Source organism: Nipponia nippon, unplaced genomic scaffold (assembly GCF_047370975.1).
Source record: "Nipponia nippon isolate SJK-2023a ecotype South Korea unplaced genomic scaffold, ASM4737097v1 scaffold_4, whole genome shotgun sequence".
Lineage (NCBI taxonomy): Eukaryota > Metazoa > Chordata > Aves > Pelecaniformes > Threskiornithidae > Nipponia > Nipponia nippon.
Window position 1 is genome coordinate 69,622,274 of NW_028262358.1, and position 18,912 is coordinate 69,641,185.

At 41.5% G+C, this 18,912-nt stretch overlaps 1 protein-coding gene across 1 annotated transcript; it reads left to right on the plus strand.

Annotated features, from left to right (window-relative positions):
- Positions 1 to 371: 371 nt before the first annotated feature.
- On the plus strand, positions 372 to 17,959 carry SERINC1 (serine incorporator 1). Its single transcript, XM_087773896.1, has 10 exons — positions 372 to 529; positions 6,452 to 6,613; positions 7,989 to 8,182; positions 11,391 to 11,470; positions 11,652 to 11,789; positions 12,760 to 12,929; positions 13,056 to 13,146; positions 14,248 to 14,389; positions 14,500 to 14,730; positions 16,341 to 17,959. The coding sequence occupies exons 1-10, from the start codon at positions 491 to 493 to the stop codon at positions 16,477 to 16,479; spliced, it is 1,386 nt and encodes a 461-aa protein (XP_087630022.1). The 5' UTR covers positions 372 to 490; the 3' UTR covers positions 16,480 to 17,959.
- Positions 17,960 to 18,912: the final 953 nt, after the last annotated feature.

Genomic DNA, 18,912 nt, shown 5'->3' on the forward strand with positions numbered 1-18,912 from the left:
CCCCGGCACGCCCTGGTTTAGGTACGCGTGGGAAGGCAACGAAGCGGCACAGGCCAACTCATAACCACTTCATATCCTTTTACCACATCAGGGAGGCGCCCAAAACGCGATCGCGGCCGCCGTTTCAGGGGAAGCCGGAGGCCGTGACCAGCGCGGCCGCCGCCGGCCTAGGCCGGCCGCCACCTGCAGCGGTGCGCGGGGGCAGCCGGGCCGCTCCGGGCAGACCAACGCCTTCTCCAGTCACAAGCTCAGGGACGACGAGCCTAAACCTAAGACTAAACCTAAGCCTCAGCCTGGGACTGGATTAGGAGCGGAGCCCCCCGGTCCCCGTCCGCCGCCGCCGCGCCCCCTGCTTCCCTCCGGAAGTGACGTTGGCCGCTGCCATCGCAGCAGCCGGAAGCGCCGTTGGGAGCAGTAAACAACCCCGTCGGAGCCCGCGGCCGCTGCGCTTCCATCTTTGAGGAGCCGGAGCTCGAGCCCGCCGCGGACCATGGGCGGCGTCCTGGGCCTCTGCTCCATGGCGAGCTGGGTAAGGTGGGGGCGGGCGGCGTGGTGGTTCCCTGCCCCTCCTTGTCCGCCGCAGGCCCGGAGCCGGCGGCCGGTGCTGCCCCCCTCGGTTCCCCCCCCCGGCCCCGGGCCTCGCCCGGCGCCTCCCCGGGCCTTTGTCTCCCAGGGGCGGGGGCGTCTGTGGCGCTGCCTTCCCGCCTCCTCCAGCGCGGGGAGGCTGCGGGCCCCCTCCCCGCTCCCACCCAGGCTTTCTCCGCCCCTGCCCCTCCGGGACAGGGCTCTCTCCCCGGCAGGCTGGAGGAGGCGGGCCCTGGGGCGCGCCCCCGTGGTGGCTCCCCCCTGTCGGGCTTCTCCGGGGCCCCCCAGGGATCTGCCGAAGCCGTTTCGGTGGGGCGGTGGGGAGCTTCGTAGTTAATCAGACAGGCCGGCCTGCTGCGCGGCTGGTGGGCGCTGCTTAATCCGCGGTACTGTGGGGGAGGCGTTGCTGTGTCCGCTAAAATTCCCCCTCCCGAAATCTGTGAAGGAGTCAAAATCTAATTACACGCTTACGAAGTTTGGCGTTTCTTTCGGGAAAAGTAAAACTTCCATGTTTCCCTGATCCTGATGACCGTATTTAGTTTCTTTTTATTTTATATATACGGCTTTGTCTTGAGCGGCTCCACCCTTTGTGGCATCTTTGTCTTATCGAGGCATCGTTTTCTCACTGCACAGTGGTCTGTGGTAATGTGTCCGTTTTCTCACTGCACAGTGGTCTGTGGTAATGTGTCACCACCATGCTGAGCATCGTCAAGTGATTTTTCTTAACGGGAAACAATTGTTTAAGATGGTTTTAAAACTATTAACACTACCTGTAAAAACACAGAAGTTGGTAGAGATCCTTCATGGCAGTCCTCTGCTCAGTTGAGGCATTGGCTGTCTTGTCCGTGAGTGGTATGTCTTTCCAAATCTAGTCCTTATGTAAATCGACACAGTCAGGGGGATTGTGACTCTTTAGACATTTAGGTTAAAAATGTCAGTTGGTTTGTGAAAACCTGAATTTTCCGTATCAAAAATACCGTACCATACTTGGATTAAATGAAATTATGTATATTTAAACAGAAGTTCACACACACAATTTAATGGTCTAACAAAAGTTAGCGCCAGGTTAATGGTTGGACTCGATGATCTTAAAGGTCTTTTCCAACCTAAAGGATTCTATGATTCTATGAAAACATAACATTGATTCAAACTCCTATCTTTTGTGCTATCAGTGTATATGAACTCTGGTTCCCCTAGTACAGACTGATATTTAATTAGAGAGGCGATACTTAACTCCTTAATCTCCAGTACAAATTCTATGAAATGATCAGAGAAGTGGTATATCTGTATGAGCTAAGCTTCCAGGCTGATATGCCTGTAAATAAGAGCCTAGACCACTGATAATATCCTGCTAATGAAGTACTGTCAGTGTTCATTTTGCTTTAATTAACATTTTAAACACCACTTAATGGATTAGCCAGTTAGGCTTTAATTACTAGCTGAGTATAGTTAACTTTAACATTTTTAATTATTGTCAAATACTAAGCGACAGTATAACTATAGGTTTTAATTCAAATACTTGAGTTAATATATGCTGCATGTTCAAGTGCATAAATAGCCTTTCTGATAACTGGATGGTGTTTGTAGTGCATGAAGAATCCCTGTATACTTGCTCTTGGTTTTGAGTTTTTGTTTCTGTAAAGAGAAATTCAGCTAATGGTCTTTTAGATAAAATGATTTACATGAGCATGTAATCTTGATTTAAGTCAGATTTACTGTGGGTAACTAACCCCCATCCCTTCCTTTAAAGTGCCCAAACAAATCAGGGTTTTTTGTTTGTTTGGTTGGTTTTTTTTCCGTTTTTTTTTTTTTCCCTGATGGCTTTAAAATGTTCATTTTCTTTCCACATTTAAAACCACAGCTAATCAGCGCTTAAAGCCTGTATGATAGTTCTTATAGGAGAAATCTGTCTGCACTGGTCTCTAAGGATATGTCAGTATAAGCATCATTTGTGGCTCTGAAAGAGAAACAAACTGTGAGGGTGAGGTGGCAGGGGAGCCAGATGTAGTGGAGTTTGTGCTAGTGCAGACCGTGCCATGGCCAGGAAAACTGCTCCTCTTTTGTCTGGGAAGATGCTGCTGCCAGCGTTGCTTCAGCTGTGTAGCTTCTTTTCAAGGCTGCGTGTTGTGCTGTGCAGAGCTGCTCTGAGTAACTGACCTCGGCATCTGTCCTCATACTTCTATTTCTTCTGGGTTTTTTTTGTGTGGTGTTACTGCTGGTTGTAGCTCTGCCCTAGTGTGTGCTGATGAGGCAGTGCTTCAGGTCAGCGTTTTTAAGAGCAAAGATGAGCATGTCAGGGATGGGGGGGGAAGAGCACTGTCATCTCACCTGATGACCTAGATTGGTCAGGCAGTGCCGTTTTCACTCTGCTGGGTCTTGCCTCTATTGCACTGTTCTCTGAAATAGCTCAGCTGCTGTTTTGCTCACTTGAAAGCTCTCTTACCAAGGCAAAGATCTTGATTGAATCGGTTCCTTTAAGCATATGAGTAGGGATGATGTAGCTAAAACCTGACTAGGCCCAGCAGGGGGGGCTTAGTGTTTTTGCAAATACTTAATTCAGTATATAATCATTTAGTCATTATCCCAGTAAGAAGATTATGTTTGATATTAAAAAATTGTTCTATGTGCATCAGGGGCAGTAACACTTGAGTTTCAGTGATTTTGTGGGGTTTTCTCTCTCCTGCAATATTCATCTTGTTATGTGTTCCTCCTGCAATTTCCCCTGTCCTAGAGAAAGAAGTGACTGGTTTAGCGGGCATGAATTAACGTGTCTGCCCAGCTGGCTGCTCCCAGAATGCGTGCGTGGGTCATCTCTTCTTAGTTTGCCTCAGTGAACACCACTGAGCTGCTTATTTTTCTCAAAGATGTGCAGGGATGTGAGTGGGTTGGTAGGTCTAAAAGTTACTGGATGGCAATAGGTTTATGCAGTTGCGACTTAGTAGCTGTTGTCCAAGCTTCGTTAGGAAAGCAAGCTCAAAACTAATTGCAGGGTAACTCTTTGTCTGCATCTCCAACTAAGCTGGACTTCACCTGAGGAGTTTAATATTAAACTTTGATCTGTGTAGTAGTATCTTACTGTTTGTACTGCAGTATTTTTTTTTATTTTTTTTTGTAGGAGGCATGCTCTGAATGTAGGAAGACAGTGACACAAACTGTCCTTGTTCTCCTCTGATGATAAACTCAATTCCATGGGCCAAATGTTCTTTGCTCTCTGTTCATTTTGAAGTCTGTTACTTGTTAGAAGTGTTTTTGCCAATAGCACAATAATATTATTTTATTGGAATGGTATATATTTTATTCTATCTTGCTAAAAGAAAGAGGGACTTGGACTGTAGTGTGATTCCTTGTGGAAGTGGCCAGCTTGTATAAATAGCATCAATAGGTCTCTTGTTCAGTGATGTGCATGATCACAGCTTGTAAGGATGAGCTGTTTGGGAGCAAAATGTTTTAAAAGCTGGTGTTGGAGTTCAGACACTTAAATGAGGTATATTGCCTCATTTGAGGCACATTGTTTCCCAGTGAGGGGAAGACAAGTCATCTTTATTTCAGCCACTGCAAGCCTGCCCTATCTGTAGAAACATGCATTCCTCTGTGTTCCCCTTGATGCACTCAGGAGGAAGCTGCTTGAATTACTTAGGTATTTAACAAACAATTTAACACTGGGATTCTCCAGAGGAGTGACTTTTATGCCAGACGGTCCTTGCACCAAATTTTCTGCAGCAGATGAGCCTAGGCTTATATTCTACTCTGCCAAATTCAACCTTTTATTCAACAGTATCTTTAAAAATATTAATGCAGATAGAATTAGTTCAAGAAAGTAGTTTTTTTGAACAGAGAGTAGAAGTATTCTTCACTAGAAAGGTTATTTGTGTGTGTGGAGGAAATAGTGTGATACATTAGTACTATAAAATCCTGATGCATCCTAGGCCAGTATTTGCTGTACATTTCCTGCTGACTAAGCGTAGATGCCCCGAATGTAGTTGCTTGCAGTTGTAGAACAGCCTTGAAGGATCATCTGGCCCAACCTTTCGCGGGAAAGGGAGCCATGATGAGATGGTCTAGCACCCTGTCCAGTTGCGTCTTGATAACCTCCAGTGATGAGGATGCTACTATGTCCCTGGGAAGGTGGTTGCAGTGACTGGTTGTTCTCACTGTAAAAAATGTCTTTCTTATATAGAGATGAAACATCTCCTGGAATCAACACCTTCATACTCCTTGTGCTATAATGATAGTGGAGGAGGAGGTGAAAAAGGGCAATGTAATATCTTTTACATACTGAAATAGTTACAATGAGAATCTACCTAGTTTCACTTTTTTAGCAAGACAAATTTAATAGTAAAGTTTACTAGTTTAAAAATGGTTCTGTAGCGTAGTGGAGTGAAAATTCTTGGCTTCTCCATCCTCGGGAGGGAACACAAGTACAAAAAGAATACAAAGAAATTATTTAAAAGACCCAGTTTTTGGGTCCACTGTGTGGGTCTGGTTGAACCTGCAAGAACAGATAATCTGAGCCTTTTCCTGAGGGCTTCTCAGGAGGCTGCCAGGGAGTGTTGTGGCAGTCTGTCTGCTCTTCCCTGCGAGCCCTGAGGCCTTCCTGGTAGCGGCAGGCTGCTGGCATTTTTGTTTGTCATATGACTAAACTTTTAACAACTCTCTGACACATGCCTATCATACCAGATGATTGACATGCACTGGTCATGTGGCCGTGTAACTAGTCATGTTCATATGTGACTGACTGGGTGTCTTTCATGCAGTGATTAACACCTCTGGCTTTTGTCAGGCAGTGGAGGTGTCGCTGCATGTGTGCTGGGGAAGAAGCTGGGTTTTACTGCCCTTCAAGCTAAGTTAACTGCTCACTGGGATTTCCCATGTTTTCTAGGCAAAATAATTTATTTGTAAATTAAAAAACAAAACAACAAAAAAATTTTGATTTGTACCTTTCCTCTTCTGGCTTATGTTTACTTGTGGAACCTTGCCCTTCTTTTGCTTCCTGAATTGCCACTCGGCAAGTTGCAGAAAATTGCAAACGGGTGGAGTACGTTACCTGCTTCCCCCGCCCTGCTGAAATAGCACTGGTGAAACAGCTCCCTTTCCTTCTTCCCACAGTTTTCTGTTTAAGACTTAAATACAGGTAAATGTTGTCCTATTTTTTCCCCTTGTAGTATTACAACGGTACAGCATTCCTATCCACTTCTGCTGTTGGTATTTGGTAGCAATGATAATACGTGTCCTGTGTGTTTGCTTTGTTCTTGCAGTTTGCAACTTTTACATTGCATAAGTTAATTTTGCCAGCTAACAGAATTATGTGATATGTGAGTAGCTGCTAAATACATGATAATTTGCAACGTAAGCTTTAGGCTATCTTATCTATTGTTTGTGCTCCAGTAATGTTTATGGCCCCAGAGAGGATTGTGGCCCAACTCTGCTAGATGCTGAAAGTGTACCTAGATGGCAGCTGTGCTCAGATTTTTTGTCTGTGGTGTATTTGTTTCATCTCTGCAGCTGTGGAAGGGAGGATGTAGTTGTTAACTAAAAGCAATCCTTGCATCTCATTTAGCTGAAATGAAATAAAATCCAAGAGAACAAATGAGCCTGAATCCAGTCTTTATTTCCTCTGAATGGATAAATGATTACTTTTGACATAGCGTTAATTTCACTGTACAGTGGTGCATTAGGAAGTGCTGCCAAGATTGTTAGGGGGCTCTGTGATGTGTTGCAGCGACTTAGTCTACACTAGTAAAGAGATGCATAGGATGAGTCATTTTCCATCATAACTTCTGATGATCTACACAACCTGATTAAATATTGAAATCTAGCAATGCAAAACTTTTTAAAGAATTTGTTTTATGTTCTGTCTCTCTGTCAGATACCATGCTTATGTGGAAGTGCCCCGTGCCTGCTCTGCCGATGCTGCCCCAGTGGAAACAACTCCACCATAACTCGGCTGATTTATGCATTCTTTTTACTTCTTGGCGTGAGTGTTGCCTGTGTGATGTTAATACCAGGCATGGAAGAGCAGCTGAAGAAGGTCAGGTTGCTTCTTTGCTAGCATGTTTGGTAGAACAAATGTCACAGATAATTGTAAATGACATCTGGAAGGCATGGGCTTTATCTGGAAATACGTAATTGTGCTGCCACCTGTGCTTCACAGTCACCATTAATTTGATTGTAGATCAAATAAACAAAGAACTTGTGGGACAATCACTGCATAGATAAAAAGCACTATTTAGAAATAAAATTGCACCTCTTCTTTAACAGCTCAGAGCAGAAAAAAAAAAATCTTATATCAAACAAGAAAATGTAATTGATATATGGGGGGTTTTAAACTATATATTATTGAGGTGCTTGTATTTGTGCCACTTGATTGATTTTGATTGCTATTAATAAAAGAAAAAATAACCACAATCTAAGATGTCTTCTAGTTGCATTATGTTGTACTAGTTAAAATTCTATTTTAAAGTCTGCAAATGCATAACAAAATGTTTTTCACTAATGATAGTAGCATACTTTTCACTAAGGAAATTAGGAAGTGCTTATAGGATTTTATAGTTTATTAGTTATATGAAGATACAATAGTGCATGTAAAATTAGAGAGTGATAATTTGAGTTATGGGAGAGCTTATAGGTTCACTGAACTCAGGTTGCATGTGCTTTGGTTTTGTTAGTCTTCATTTTGCTGTCTTTAATTTTTTTTCTAGTAGATAGTAACTTCTGTTAGGCATGCTTTTGATTTTCTTCCCCCCAAATGATTAATCTGTAAAGCTTATTTCAGAGTGGTATAGTAACCACATTAGAGCTTCAGTGAGAGCTATGTTAGTCACCTAGGAAAGAAAATTACAGCCTTCTGGAGTATGATTTGACTGCAGAAAGATGTTGCTCATGTGACTGGAAGGGATATTCTCAGCTGTTTTCATATGGAAGTTACAGATACTTCTAATTAACAGTGATGTTACTTTTTGGGGGGAGGCTGTTTCTGTTCTAAAGAGTTGTAAGCAGGCTGCCTTCTACTAGGTATGTCAGGAACCTGGTAGTAACTGTCAAGTGAAATTTACCAAATCCTAGATCTTTTATTTGTCTCCCGATTCAGATCAACAAGTGAAAACTACATTTCTTTGAGAAGTTCTGAAATTTCTAATAACAAAAAAAACCCCTACTGTTAATAAGATTTAGTTTTGTTTTTTTGTTTAGAATTTGCCTATGTGGGATTTTTTTTCCTTGAATGTGTTTAACATTCTGATCGGACTGTAACTAACAATACAGCCTTTCAGTATCATATTTTCTAGAAATGTTAATAGTTGCATAATGTTACAATATTAATGAATTGTATATTAATAAATTGCTAATATGCATTTACTCACAGGAGGCGTTTTACAGATCACTGAAGTATCTTGTGTTTATCACAGATTCCTGGATTTTGTGATGGAGGGATGGGAACAACTATTCCTGGAGTGCACGGCCACGTGAATTGCGATGTACTAGTTGGTTACAAAGCTGTATACCGTGTGTGCTTTGGTATGGCCATGTTCTTCCTTCTCTTCTCCTTATTGATGATCAAAGTGAAGAGCAGCAATGACCCAAGAGCAGCAGTGCACAATGGGTAAGATACAGAAATGAGAACCGAGATGGGCGGTGTGGCGTGTGTATGAGATACAGCTACTGTGAAAATAAAGCCTGTGGCTGAGCATGCTGGTCAAATTTACTGTTCCACAAACAATGAATTTCATAGTAGCTGGAGGAGTGTTGTTGCAGTAGAGGGCATTCAAAGTTATTAGAGTTCTTAGCCATGGCAGATTAATTTTTGTAAGAGGAAAAGATACACGTGACTGTCACTTTTCAGGGAGCCTGAACTATGACAATGGATAATCTGTGCAGAGATTTCCCAAGATGAGGGATTCTGCTTTTGTCCAAAGATGACAAAATTCAGAGATGAATAATAGTACTAAGTTTCATTCCACTGAGATTTTTTCAGCAAATAGAAAGATGAAAAAGCCTCATCTGTCCTCTAGGAATTACATTCCTCTTAACTTTGATGTCTGTAAGGGCTTGCTGTTTTCTCAACAGTTTTATTTTAAAGATGATAACAGTTATATCTCTCTATATAGATCTATAACGTATCCCTTCCCCCTCTACTATCTTTTCTTCAGTCTCCCCTCTGCTTAAAGAAGGGTTATGTATGTAGTAAAGTGAGTTATGTATTTAGTTTCTGAGCTTCCCGGTAAATTTTTCTTTTCTATTTCATTATAGTTAGGATTATCAGATGGAAGATAATAGTGGAATTTCAGCTTGCGGGTTGACACAAGTGGTAGTTTTCATCCAGGCTCAGCCTATGTGTAATGTAGCTTCTGGAACCAAGGAAGTGTAAATGTTTATAATAGGGCATGGCACTAAAAAGCATAAAACCATTTATGGTGCCCAGTCTCGGTGGTCACAGTGATTGCTTAGACTACTACTTTTTCAATATGGCTATATTTAACAGAAGCTATGAACAGATAAGCCATAAAAATGAAGAAGCAATTTTATTTTCTATTCAATATAATAAGATGAAACATTTCTAGCATAAAACGAGAAAAAACTTCAAATTATTTCTGTAGGGGAAAAGAAAATAATAAAGACTGAGCAGAATATTGCTTTGTTTACTTCTCTTGTTTGTTTTGGCCTAAAGAAAAAGAAGCTGGGTACAGTATTAAGATGTGTTAGCAGCAGTAACTCAGTTCAGCCTTTCCCTCTGCCCTGCTTTGTTCAGGAGAGCGTACTTGTTACAAGCAAGAAGAAAATGGTTCAGGTACATTCTATATCAACAATTTGTGGGTTTTTTTACAATAAAAGACACCTTTTATGTGATGTAGAATCTTTTTACCTAAAACCACTTCTTCAGTGTTTGGGATCTTCTTGATACCCTTATCTGGAGTACAAATTTTGGTGCTATTTATGCAGCCCATAGCAGTTTACTCTTCTTAGCCAATCTAGTGTCAGCACTAGGATAAAAGGAAAAATGATACTCATTAACTGTTACTGGTAAAATATTTAATAGTGTTACTTCCAACGCTTCTGTAATAACTAGTTGCTTCAATAGTATGCATTACAGGTAGCTTTATGAAAACCATGGCTTTTGATTTTTGAAATTGTATCTACCTTCAGTAATACTTTGCAATGTCATCTTTCTGTCAGTGATTTGAAATAATCAGGATATTAGGTTTTCCCATGTATGTGTACTAACTTTTTCATATTTGCATGCAAGTTAAGCCCAGTAACGTGGTCCAGTGCCAATGTTACCTTCTTCGCTTTTCTAACAGCAGTCAGAACGGTTTCTTGCCTCAGGTTAATAATGATGATAATAGCAAAAATCAGTTCTAATGTATTCACAGGATTGTTGCTGGCTTGCATAGAACGCATAGCAACTGTAGGTGTTATTTCAGATGAGTATTGTTTTCGGCTCTCATGAACATTGTGTAGGTAGAGTGTTAAGGTCCCTTAGTCTGGAGTTAGAGATGACATTTATATGAACTTGAACCTGTTCTTATTTCTATGATTGAGAATGACATTGATTTAAAAAAAAAAAATAAAATTCCACACGTGGATTCAAAAACTAGTTTTAGGGGGATATGTATTACACTATAAATGCTATAAGTTAATTCAGCTTTCAAACTGGCTTTAGTCACTTCTCAATATCACAGTGAATTAGTCTGTTTTTCCCATATTCTGCACTTCTGTCATCTCACATAGTTCCTCTCCACACAATTTGAATTTATTCCTCTGGTCACCATCACTGGATTCTAACAGCCAGAAGAAGAGATTAAACTTGTTCAAAGTAGGGGAAAAATGGGAAGGGATAGAAAACTTGAAAACCGTGCAAATGTTTGACATCGTGGGGGTGTGGTACATGTCTTTGTGCTATATTCAGTTTTGAAGTACATGTAGATGCTGCCGTGCCTATATTTGGAGCTGCCTGTCACTATGATCAGAAAAAATAGTCTTTACCTTCTTACAGTTTTGTTGGCATAACTTTTTGATTTGAAGTTCCCTATGCAGGGTATATTGGTACGCAGTCTGTATTTGGGGTGAGTTTCGTGAATCTTTGATGGAAGATACTTCCTTGTCTGCTTTCTAGGAAACATCTAATCTGTTTTGTTTGTCCATGAGCACATGGCTTTTACTGGGAAAAAAAATCCAATGCTACTGCACTGGAACAAGGACTGAGAATATGATTGTGTCCTTTCTGTGAAGGCTGAATCCTTTGCTTTTGTTGTGATAAATCCTTGTCAGATGTAGGCCTAAAGAGTCTGAAGTTAGGTGGGAAGAATCCAGGCTTTTCTACATCTCTGTCTTGTAGGAAATGAATTGAAACTGGTAGGGAACTCCAGCATAATGTGTTCTGTCATTGTAGGCACCAACCAGATCTCCTACCTTTTTGGTTTTGATATTAAAAACAGGTAGGGATTTTTTTAACCCATTTTTTTGATATGCAGGCAATTCAATAATATCACTGCTCTAGTTAAAAACCTTCGTAATAACCTCACAATTATATTCCACCCTGGCTTCATTTGTAATACATGAGTGAGATATCTTTGGGAAATGTGTCAAACTCTGTGTCAATCTAGCACAGTTTAAGCATGATTTTCGGAGAACAGAAATCTTGGGCAGATAAAATAAGGTTTTTATCCTACTTCAAAAGAAGTGAGTGAATGAGTGCATTAAAAACCAACTCTTTAGGATGTGCATTTTGTGTACTTTGAAATTTTTGTGAATTAGATCAGACTTCAGCAGTTGCCTGACTATTTTTTTTTTTTTTTTTAATTTCCCTTTAGATTCTGGTTCTTTAAATTTGCAACAGCACTTGCAATTAGTGTTGGAGCTTTCTTCATACCAGAGGGACCATTTACAACTGGTAAGGGAATATTGTCTTCCACTGTGTCATGGTGCAATCATAACTGGTTTTAAAAAAAAAAACTAAGTGCATGCTGGTGTCTTGTAGTTTTAATTGTAGCTGTGTAACTATAGCACTTTTCTGTGTTCAGGGACATTATTATCTATGGTTCTGAAGTGATTTTGTTTTATTTCTCTTTTAGTGTGGTTTTATGTAGGTATGGCTGGAGCATTCTGCTTTATTCTTATTCAGCTGGTCTTGCTTATTGACTTCGCCCACTCCTGGAATGAATCTTGGGTTGAAAAAATGGAGGAAGGAAACTCAAGATGCTGGTATGCAGGTAAAGGACTGGACTACAGTCAAGTTTTAAATTTCATTGGGCATTATGTTAAATAAATTATTCACAGAGTAATGCATTTTACCAGAGTGCAGAAGGGCTACTTCGTGCATAAGTATCATTTTCTCAGATTGTGTAGTTCAGCTCAGTTGTCTTGCTGTCCTTTTGATGTCAAGTTAAATAAGGGGAGGGCAGGGAGAGGGGCAGCAGCCTCTGAGCAATAAGATCTAATCCCTGGGCGCAAGGCATCAGTTTATAATAGCAGAGAAGTGGCAATTGTAGGGTTTTTTGGTTGGTTTTTTTTTTCCAGCCACAGGTTTTGTTGCACCTTAGTGCTGATTAAAAATGAACTAGCCTGTTACTGCTTTGTGTTGAGCATAAGCATCTCAATTGTTTTTGGTTTCTGTCTGCCAGTCACTCATTCTTTGAAGGTATACACTGAGTGAAAGCCCAAGATAGCGAAGCAGAGTACAACTCATATCACTGGAGAAATGATATGTTAATTTTAATAAAGCATTTCAGATGTGACAATTTAGGTGTTTCAAGAGACAGCACAGCCTGTCTTCGTGCAATGGTCACTTCACTCTTTCATGTTTTTAATAAGATGGAATTTGGAAAAAAGATTTTTGGTTTTTTTTGCTTTTATTGGAGAAGTAGTTCTTCAGTTTCTTTTTTAAGCTTTTAGCCAAAGTATATGTAATATAACTGTATTCCTTCATACTTGCTCTTCTTGGTTGCTGGTAGAGCACTGGAGAATCAAGTATGGCTTCAGGCTTCCCATTTATTGTGTTCTTTCTTTTTAACGCCGCAGAGTATTGAGAAGAACTTATTTCCTTTACATTTCAGTGCCCAGAGCTGCTCTCTAATTGTCATTGTATACCGTATCCCAAACCTGCTAATCATGCATTATTATTTCAATTTTAATACTCTCCATTATTAACCAGTTTAACTCTGTTTTTGTCTCTTTTCACAGCTCTGCTGTCAGCTACAGCTGTCAATTATCTGCTGTCTCTAGTAGCTATTGTCTTGTTTTATATTTATTACACTCATCCAGAAGGTTGTTCTGAAAACAAGACGTTCATCAGTGTTAATATGCTGTTGTGTATTGGCGCTTCTGTAATGTCAATTCTGCCGAAGATTCAGGTATAGTTTTAATTCTGTTACCTTTTTAGGGTTTTTTTTGTGTTATCAGTCCCAGAAACCTATAATATAATTGTGCCTGAGACCTTTAATTGCCTAACGTTGCTGTTTCATGACTACTTTGTATAGGAATCTCAGCCAAGATCTGGTTTGCTGCAGTCTTCTGTGATCACAATTTATACAATGTATTTGACTTGGTCAGCCATGACCAATGAACCAGGTAAGTGTAGTAGCAGTATCTGACTTTTTGGGTAACCAGTTCAGCAGTAACTGGTATCTTCACCTTTGTGCAAGGCCATATTAGAATGGGGCACTATAACGCATGCAAGTTAGAGGCAAGGCTCGTAAGTCTTCTCTCCCTCCACTCCAACTTTCTGTAATAATACTGAATAAATAGTTCTTACAAAGATAATGTGTTTTTCAATTGCTCTTATGTTTATCGTATGGAAGAATTTCTACCTATTATTGGCAGGATTGCAGTATTCTAAAGCTTAGATTTTGCAGATTACCAGAACTCTTACAAGGTGTCTGGGAGATTCATCTCGTTACCAAGTTTCAGGTTTCTTACCTGGTGACTGAGATGCTACTGATTATATTTTTCTGAACTGAGGATTTTAAAAAAATTTATTAATAAATGTTTTCAGTGTTTCTTGTGTCTGAAAACAGCTGAGCATCTAAAAAAAAAAAATCAATTCAGAAGTTCTGGTGATTAAAATAAACTGCCAAATATTGATTTTGGTGTTTTTAATTGGGTCTCTGGCCCTTTTACCTTAATTATGGACAATCTTCTGTGTAACAGCATACATACAAGTCATATCTAATTCCTGCAGTAATTATGGGGAATAAGATTGTCTGCTACTTTCAGCTGTTTAATCTGTGTTATCTGTGGATGCTGTGGGTTGGGAAGTGTTGATAATACGAAACTGACTTTGTAGCATTCTTTTCCAACTCGGAGATGACTCTGGTACCCCACCTATAGAGTATATGTTTGTCAAACTTTTTTTCTAGCAGTAGAATTTCTAAAGCTTAATATGCAGAGCATTTTTGTTTTGTTGCATCTAATTATATGAGATGGAACAGTAAAGCTGTTGATGCGTATCTTATATAAGTTTAAAATCCTTTTATCTGCTCAAAGAGATAGATTTTTATGCCACGTACTGTCAATTGCCTGCTTTAGAGAGACTTAATAGGCTAAAATTAGGTTCAAAACTTTTTTACTTCAAGACTGTTATAGTCACAAAGTTCTTTTCTATGGAAATGTACTATTAAATATTTGTTCTGTTCTTGTTTTGTGTAAGTTCTAATGTAATTTCCCCCACAGACAGGCGCTGTAACCCAAGTTTGCTGAGCATCATTGGTTACAACAGCACCACCATTCCAACCCAAGGTCAGGTAGTTCAGTGGTGGGATGCACAAGGAATTGTAGGACTGGTTTTGTTTTTGCTGTGTGTTCTCTATTCAAGGTAAGATTCCTTTAAAAAAATTCCTATTAATGTGTATTACTTCCCATTGTCAGATACTAAATTTGTATTTATTTGGGTAACTGTACTGTGCCCTTTCCTGTCAAATACAGCATCCGAACATCCAACAACAGCCAAGTTAACAAGCTGATGCTGACCAGTGATGAATCAACACTGATAGAGGATGGAATGCCCAGGAGTGACGGCTCCCTTGAGGATGGAGATGATGTTCACCGAGCCATAGATAACGAGAGGGATGGAGTTACTTACAGTTACTCCTTCTTTCATTTCATGCTTTTCCTGGCATCACTGTATATCATGATGACGCTTACCAACTGGTACAGGTATTTACATTTGATAATCTGTGGTGCTAATAATGAGCATACAAGATGCTATCTTTTACTGAACAAGGAGGCATAAGTTGTGTGCTGTGAGGAATGTAGGTCTTGAAGGGAACTTCTCAAGGGAAGTATACTGTGTGATCTATATTAAATGAGTTGAAAATTGGAAATTGGAAAACTGGAAAATTGAAAATTTGAAAATTGGAGTAGCTAATCTTGTTCACAAGTGCCTGTCATGTTTTCTAGGTTAATTCTCATGATTTACAAGACTGCTGAAATATGTTCTGCTGAAGTGAACAGGATAGAGTCTTAAATTCTATAACAACTAAAAATAAGTAAACACCAGGCCCATGTTTTGTACAGAGAGCTGGAAAAAGGAGAGATAGGATGTGTTATATCAGCAGGCTGAGGGAGAGGTGATCCTTCCCCTCTACATGGCACTGGTGAGGCCACACCTGGAGTGCTGAGTCCAGTTCTGGGCTCACCAGTACAAGAGAGACATGGACATACTGGAGAGAGTCCAGAGAAGGGCTGCAAAGGTGATGGAGGGACTGGAGCAGCTGTCACATGAGGAGAGGCTGAGAGAGCTGGGACTGGTCAGCCTGGAGCAAAGAAGGCTCAGGGGAAACTTACCAGGGTGCTCAAATACCTGAAGGGAGGGTGCAAAGAGGATGGAGCCAGGCTCTTTTCTGTGGTGCCCAGTGACAGGACCAGAGGCAGTCGGCACAAACTGAAACACAGGGGGTTCCCTCTGAGCATCAGGAAACACTTTTTCATTGAAAGGGTGACCAAGCACTGGCACAGGTTGCCCCCGGGAAGGTTTTGGAGTCTCCATCCTTGGAGATATTCAGAAGCCATCTGGGCATAGTCCTGGTTAGCTGGCTGTAGGTGGCCTTGCTTGAGCAGGGGTGTTGGACCCGGTGACCTTCAGAGGTCTCTTCCAACCTCAGCCATTCTGTGAGGGGGCCTGGTGGAAGGAAATTAGGTTGTCTGCTCCCTGAAAAAATCCTCACAATAAAATAGTCCCCCTATGTGTGAATTGTTATGTTAACAGCTTGAGCAGATGTTCTTCAGAATTTATAAATTATGGTCTCTAATAATTCGTTGAAGGACAATTTCTATCAAAATAGCAACACTAGAAAGGTGTTTCCTTCAAAAGTACCTCTTAATAGATAGTCCTGCTGTGGATTTGATTTGTGGCCCTGCTTGGGTCAACATGACATCAAGATTATGAATTCTTCTAGGGGTTGTCTTTTGGCAAGGTAAAATGCATTATTTGTACCTATAAATGCTATCCATTTCCTGCCTTTCCACAGATTTGCTTAGAGATTCCTTGTAATTTCTGCTTCTTGACAGCTTCTCTTACTAAATCTTTTTTGGGCCGCTGTTGCTTTCCACCTTCCTGTGACACCAGCTTACAAATGGTGTTCTTGTAGAGAGTGGTGTGAACTGCCGGGAAGAAGGGTAGAGATGTCCTTCGAGGTGTGGAGCTGCAGCGCTGCAGTGAAAACGATCTACTGTGAAAACAGTGTTGAAGAGTGGCTTACTACACGAGTATGTCATATTGAAAGAAAAATTGCAAGTTATCTTTTTTTCTTTTCCTTCTTTCACAGTCCGGATTCTTCTTACGAGACAATGACCAGCAAATGGCCGTCTGTCTGGGTGAAGATATCTTCCAGCTGGATTGGCATCGTGCTGTACGTGTGGACTCTGGTTGCTCCGCTGGTTCTTACAAACCGTGACTTTGACTAAGCTGTGCTGCTCTCTAGGGAGATTGTGCTAGCTTCACCCTGTCTTTGAAACAAACAGTATTCCAGATCACAGCGCAGTTGTAAATAGGTGTGCGTGTGCTATCCATGTAGTATACCCTGCTTTATGCTGCATGATTACCTTGAATCATGTCTTTTGTCATTTCACTAAATGACTTTTTCTAGCTGAGCTCAGTGACGATTGCTGTAATGATGGTTTCCGTAGGATTACTCCTCAATTGAGTGCTTCGGGAGCATTAGATGCAAGATCAAGACCTTTTGGAAGTAGGGTTTTTTTTTCCCCCTCAGTTGCATTAAATAGTTGTAGGAAAAAAGGTGCAAATGCTAATTAGGGTAACAAACCAGTATTAGATCAGGCTTTGCAAGCAAAGGAGGGGCTGCCTTTGATCCCTGTTGCCTTGATTCCAAAGTAAGTCTTGAGTAAGCATTGTTCGACTCAAAACTGTGCAGGGTGGAGTTTAGCGGACACCTTGCAGCATTTTGGCGCGAACAGCCCGACCTTTTCCTGCACCGAGGGCGGCGACACCTTTAGCGCAGATGGTAAATGGGGAAACCTGCACCTGGAGCTGCCGAGGGGCTGCTGCCCGCCGTGGGGCTGTGGGTCTGGTGTGTCCCGTTGCAGATGGGGGACAGACGCCCTGGTATCGGGTGCTCAGAAGCATGTTTTTAAGGCACCTGTTTACAATGTGCATCTATGTATCATTGGGTTTTTTAAAGTAGTTTAAATGGGATAGCCGTGCTGTAATTTATTGCTGTTTTGTGTGCCACTTTCTTTCTTGGCTAAGCTACAATCACAGAGTTTGCAAGGAGCCGAGTGGTGAACGCTGTGTAAGCCCTTTAGAGGAATTTCTTCAATATTGTGGGTAAAAGAAGTGGAGGAAAAGGGGCACTGAAATTACAGAAGCTAAAGGAGGCTTGCATTAACTGAGGCTTCGACAAAAGTGTTTCTTAATACATTTGGGGCTTTGAATTTTGAAATCTTTTAATGTATTAGGTATTTTGCTTGTTGTCCATTGCCAGAGATGGACTTGAGCCTAGAAAGTCTAAATCTAGGCACGGGGTAAGATATTAATCCGTTTGATTAAAATGCTGTATAGTTCCTGTGCAATTCTGAAATCTTAAATGCTTTTGTGCTTGCTGCTTTGTAACTGAAGTACGTAAGCCGTGTTATTTATAGCTCTCTGTTACTTGCTACGACGGGAGCCTAGAGCAGCCTGCCTGGGAGTGACCCTGGAGCCCCCGGCAGAGGCCGTGCCGATCCGTTCCCGGGTGTTTATACTGGTACTTCCCCTTCCCGATCGTTCTCTAAGCTCTTCTTTTAATTCTGCACCTAAACGCTGACCGTTACTGCAGAAGTCTGACATGTCAGTCAAACTTGAGATGGCAATGGAAGGATTACTAACGGCTTGTAATAATTTGGAATATGTTGTTACCTTATTAATAAATAAATTTGGATGAAGACATCCGATGACTTTTGATGTCTCGTACTGCTGCCCGAAGTGGATCGCGTAGGGTTTTATGTTGTATTCTCACCTTCTGTTCCTGGGACGCTGTACAGCACTTGCCAGCGGAGCAGCAGCAGCCGGCAGCGCTGCGGGGCGCGCTTGCGCGGCGGCGAGTTGAGTTCCTGGCTCTTGGGGAGCTCACGCGTAGCCCTGGGGAGGTTTTCCAATGGTTCTGCTCTCTGTGCCTTTGCATCCGTCTCTCTGAAAACACGAACGTGCTTCGTGCTTGTAAGGGCACTCCTGCTGCGCTGGTATTGTGCCTGTGTTTAAGTTTGAGTAAAACACCTGAACACCGGTTTTAATACAGCAGTTCCCGAGTCCTGTAACAGGCAGTGAGTCGCTGCATGAGGAAGATGAGCAGACAGCTGTGCCTGTGGCTTCAGCTCCTGGTACAAGTGGCTGGACTATCCTTTAAAAAAAAGGGAAAAAAAAGGGAATCGCGTGCAGTGCCAGAGTTGTGGGAGGTGCTTTGGCTGTTGCATGTATAAAGTTACTAAAATCCCGTTTCTCCCTTCACTGGAACACCTTACATCAAAACTCCCTCTCTGCAGCTTTGAGGGCGGAGAGGGAAGAAAACTTTTATCTTTGGTTACAGTTTAACTTACTGTTTATATTGCATCAGGAGCTTAGGGTGATGGGATTTAGTTAAAAGTGTGTCACCTGCACCTTCACCTAGTGTTGTAGTAACCCCGCTGGCATTCAGCTGTGTAACACAGCTACAGTCAGTTCGCTTGGGTCAGCAGGGAAGGCTTTGGTAACAGCAACAAGGGGAACGCCTTCGGAGCGGGGGTGGAGCTCTCCCACTGGAAGGAGCGCTCCAGGGCTCTGCCGCAGTTCTCGGTAAGAAAACAAAGGGGAAAACATTCTTTTTAGCACTAAAGGAAAACAGAGTTTGCTGCATTAGCCACTTG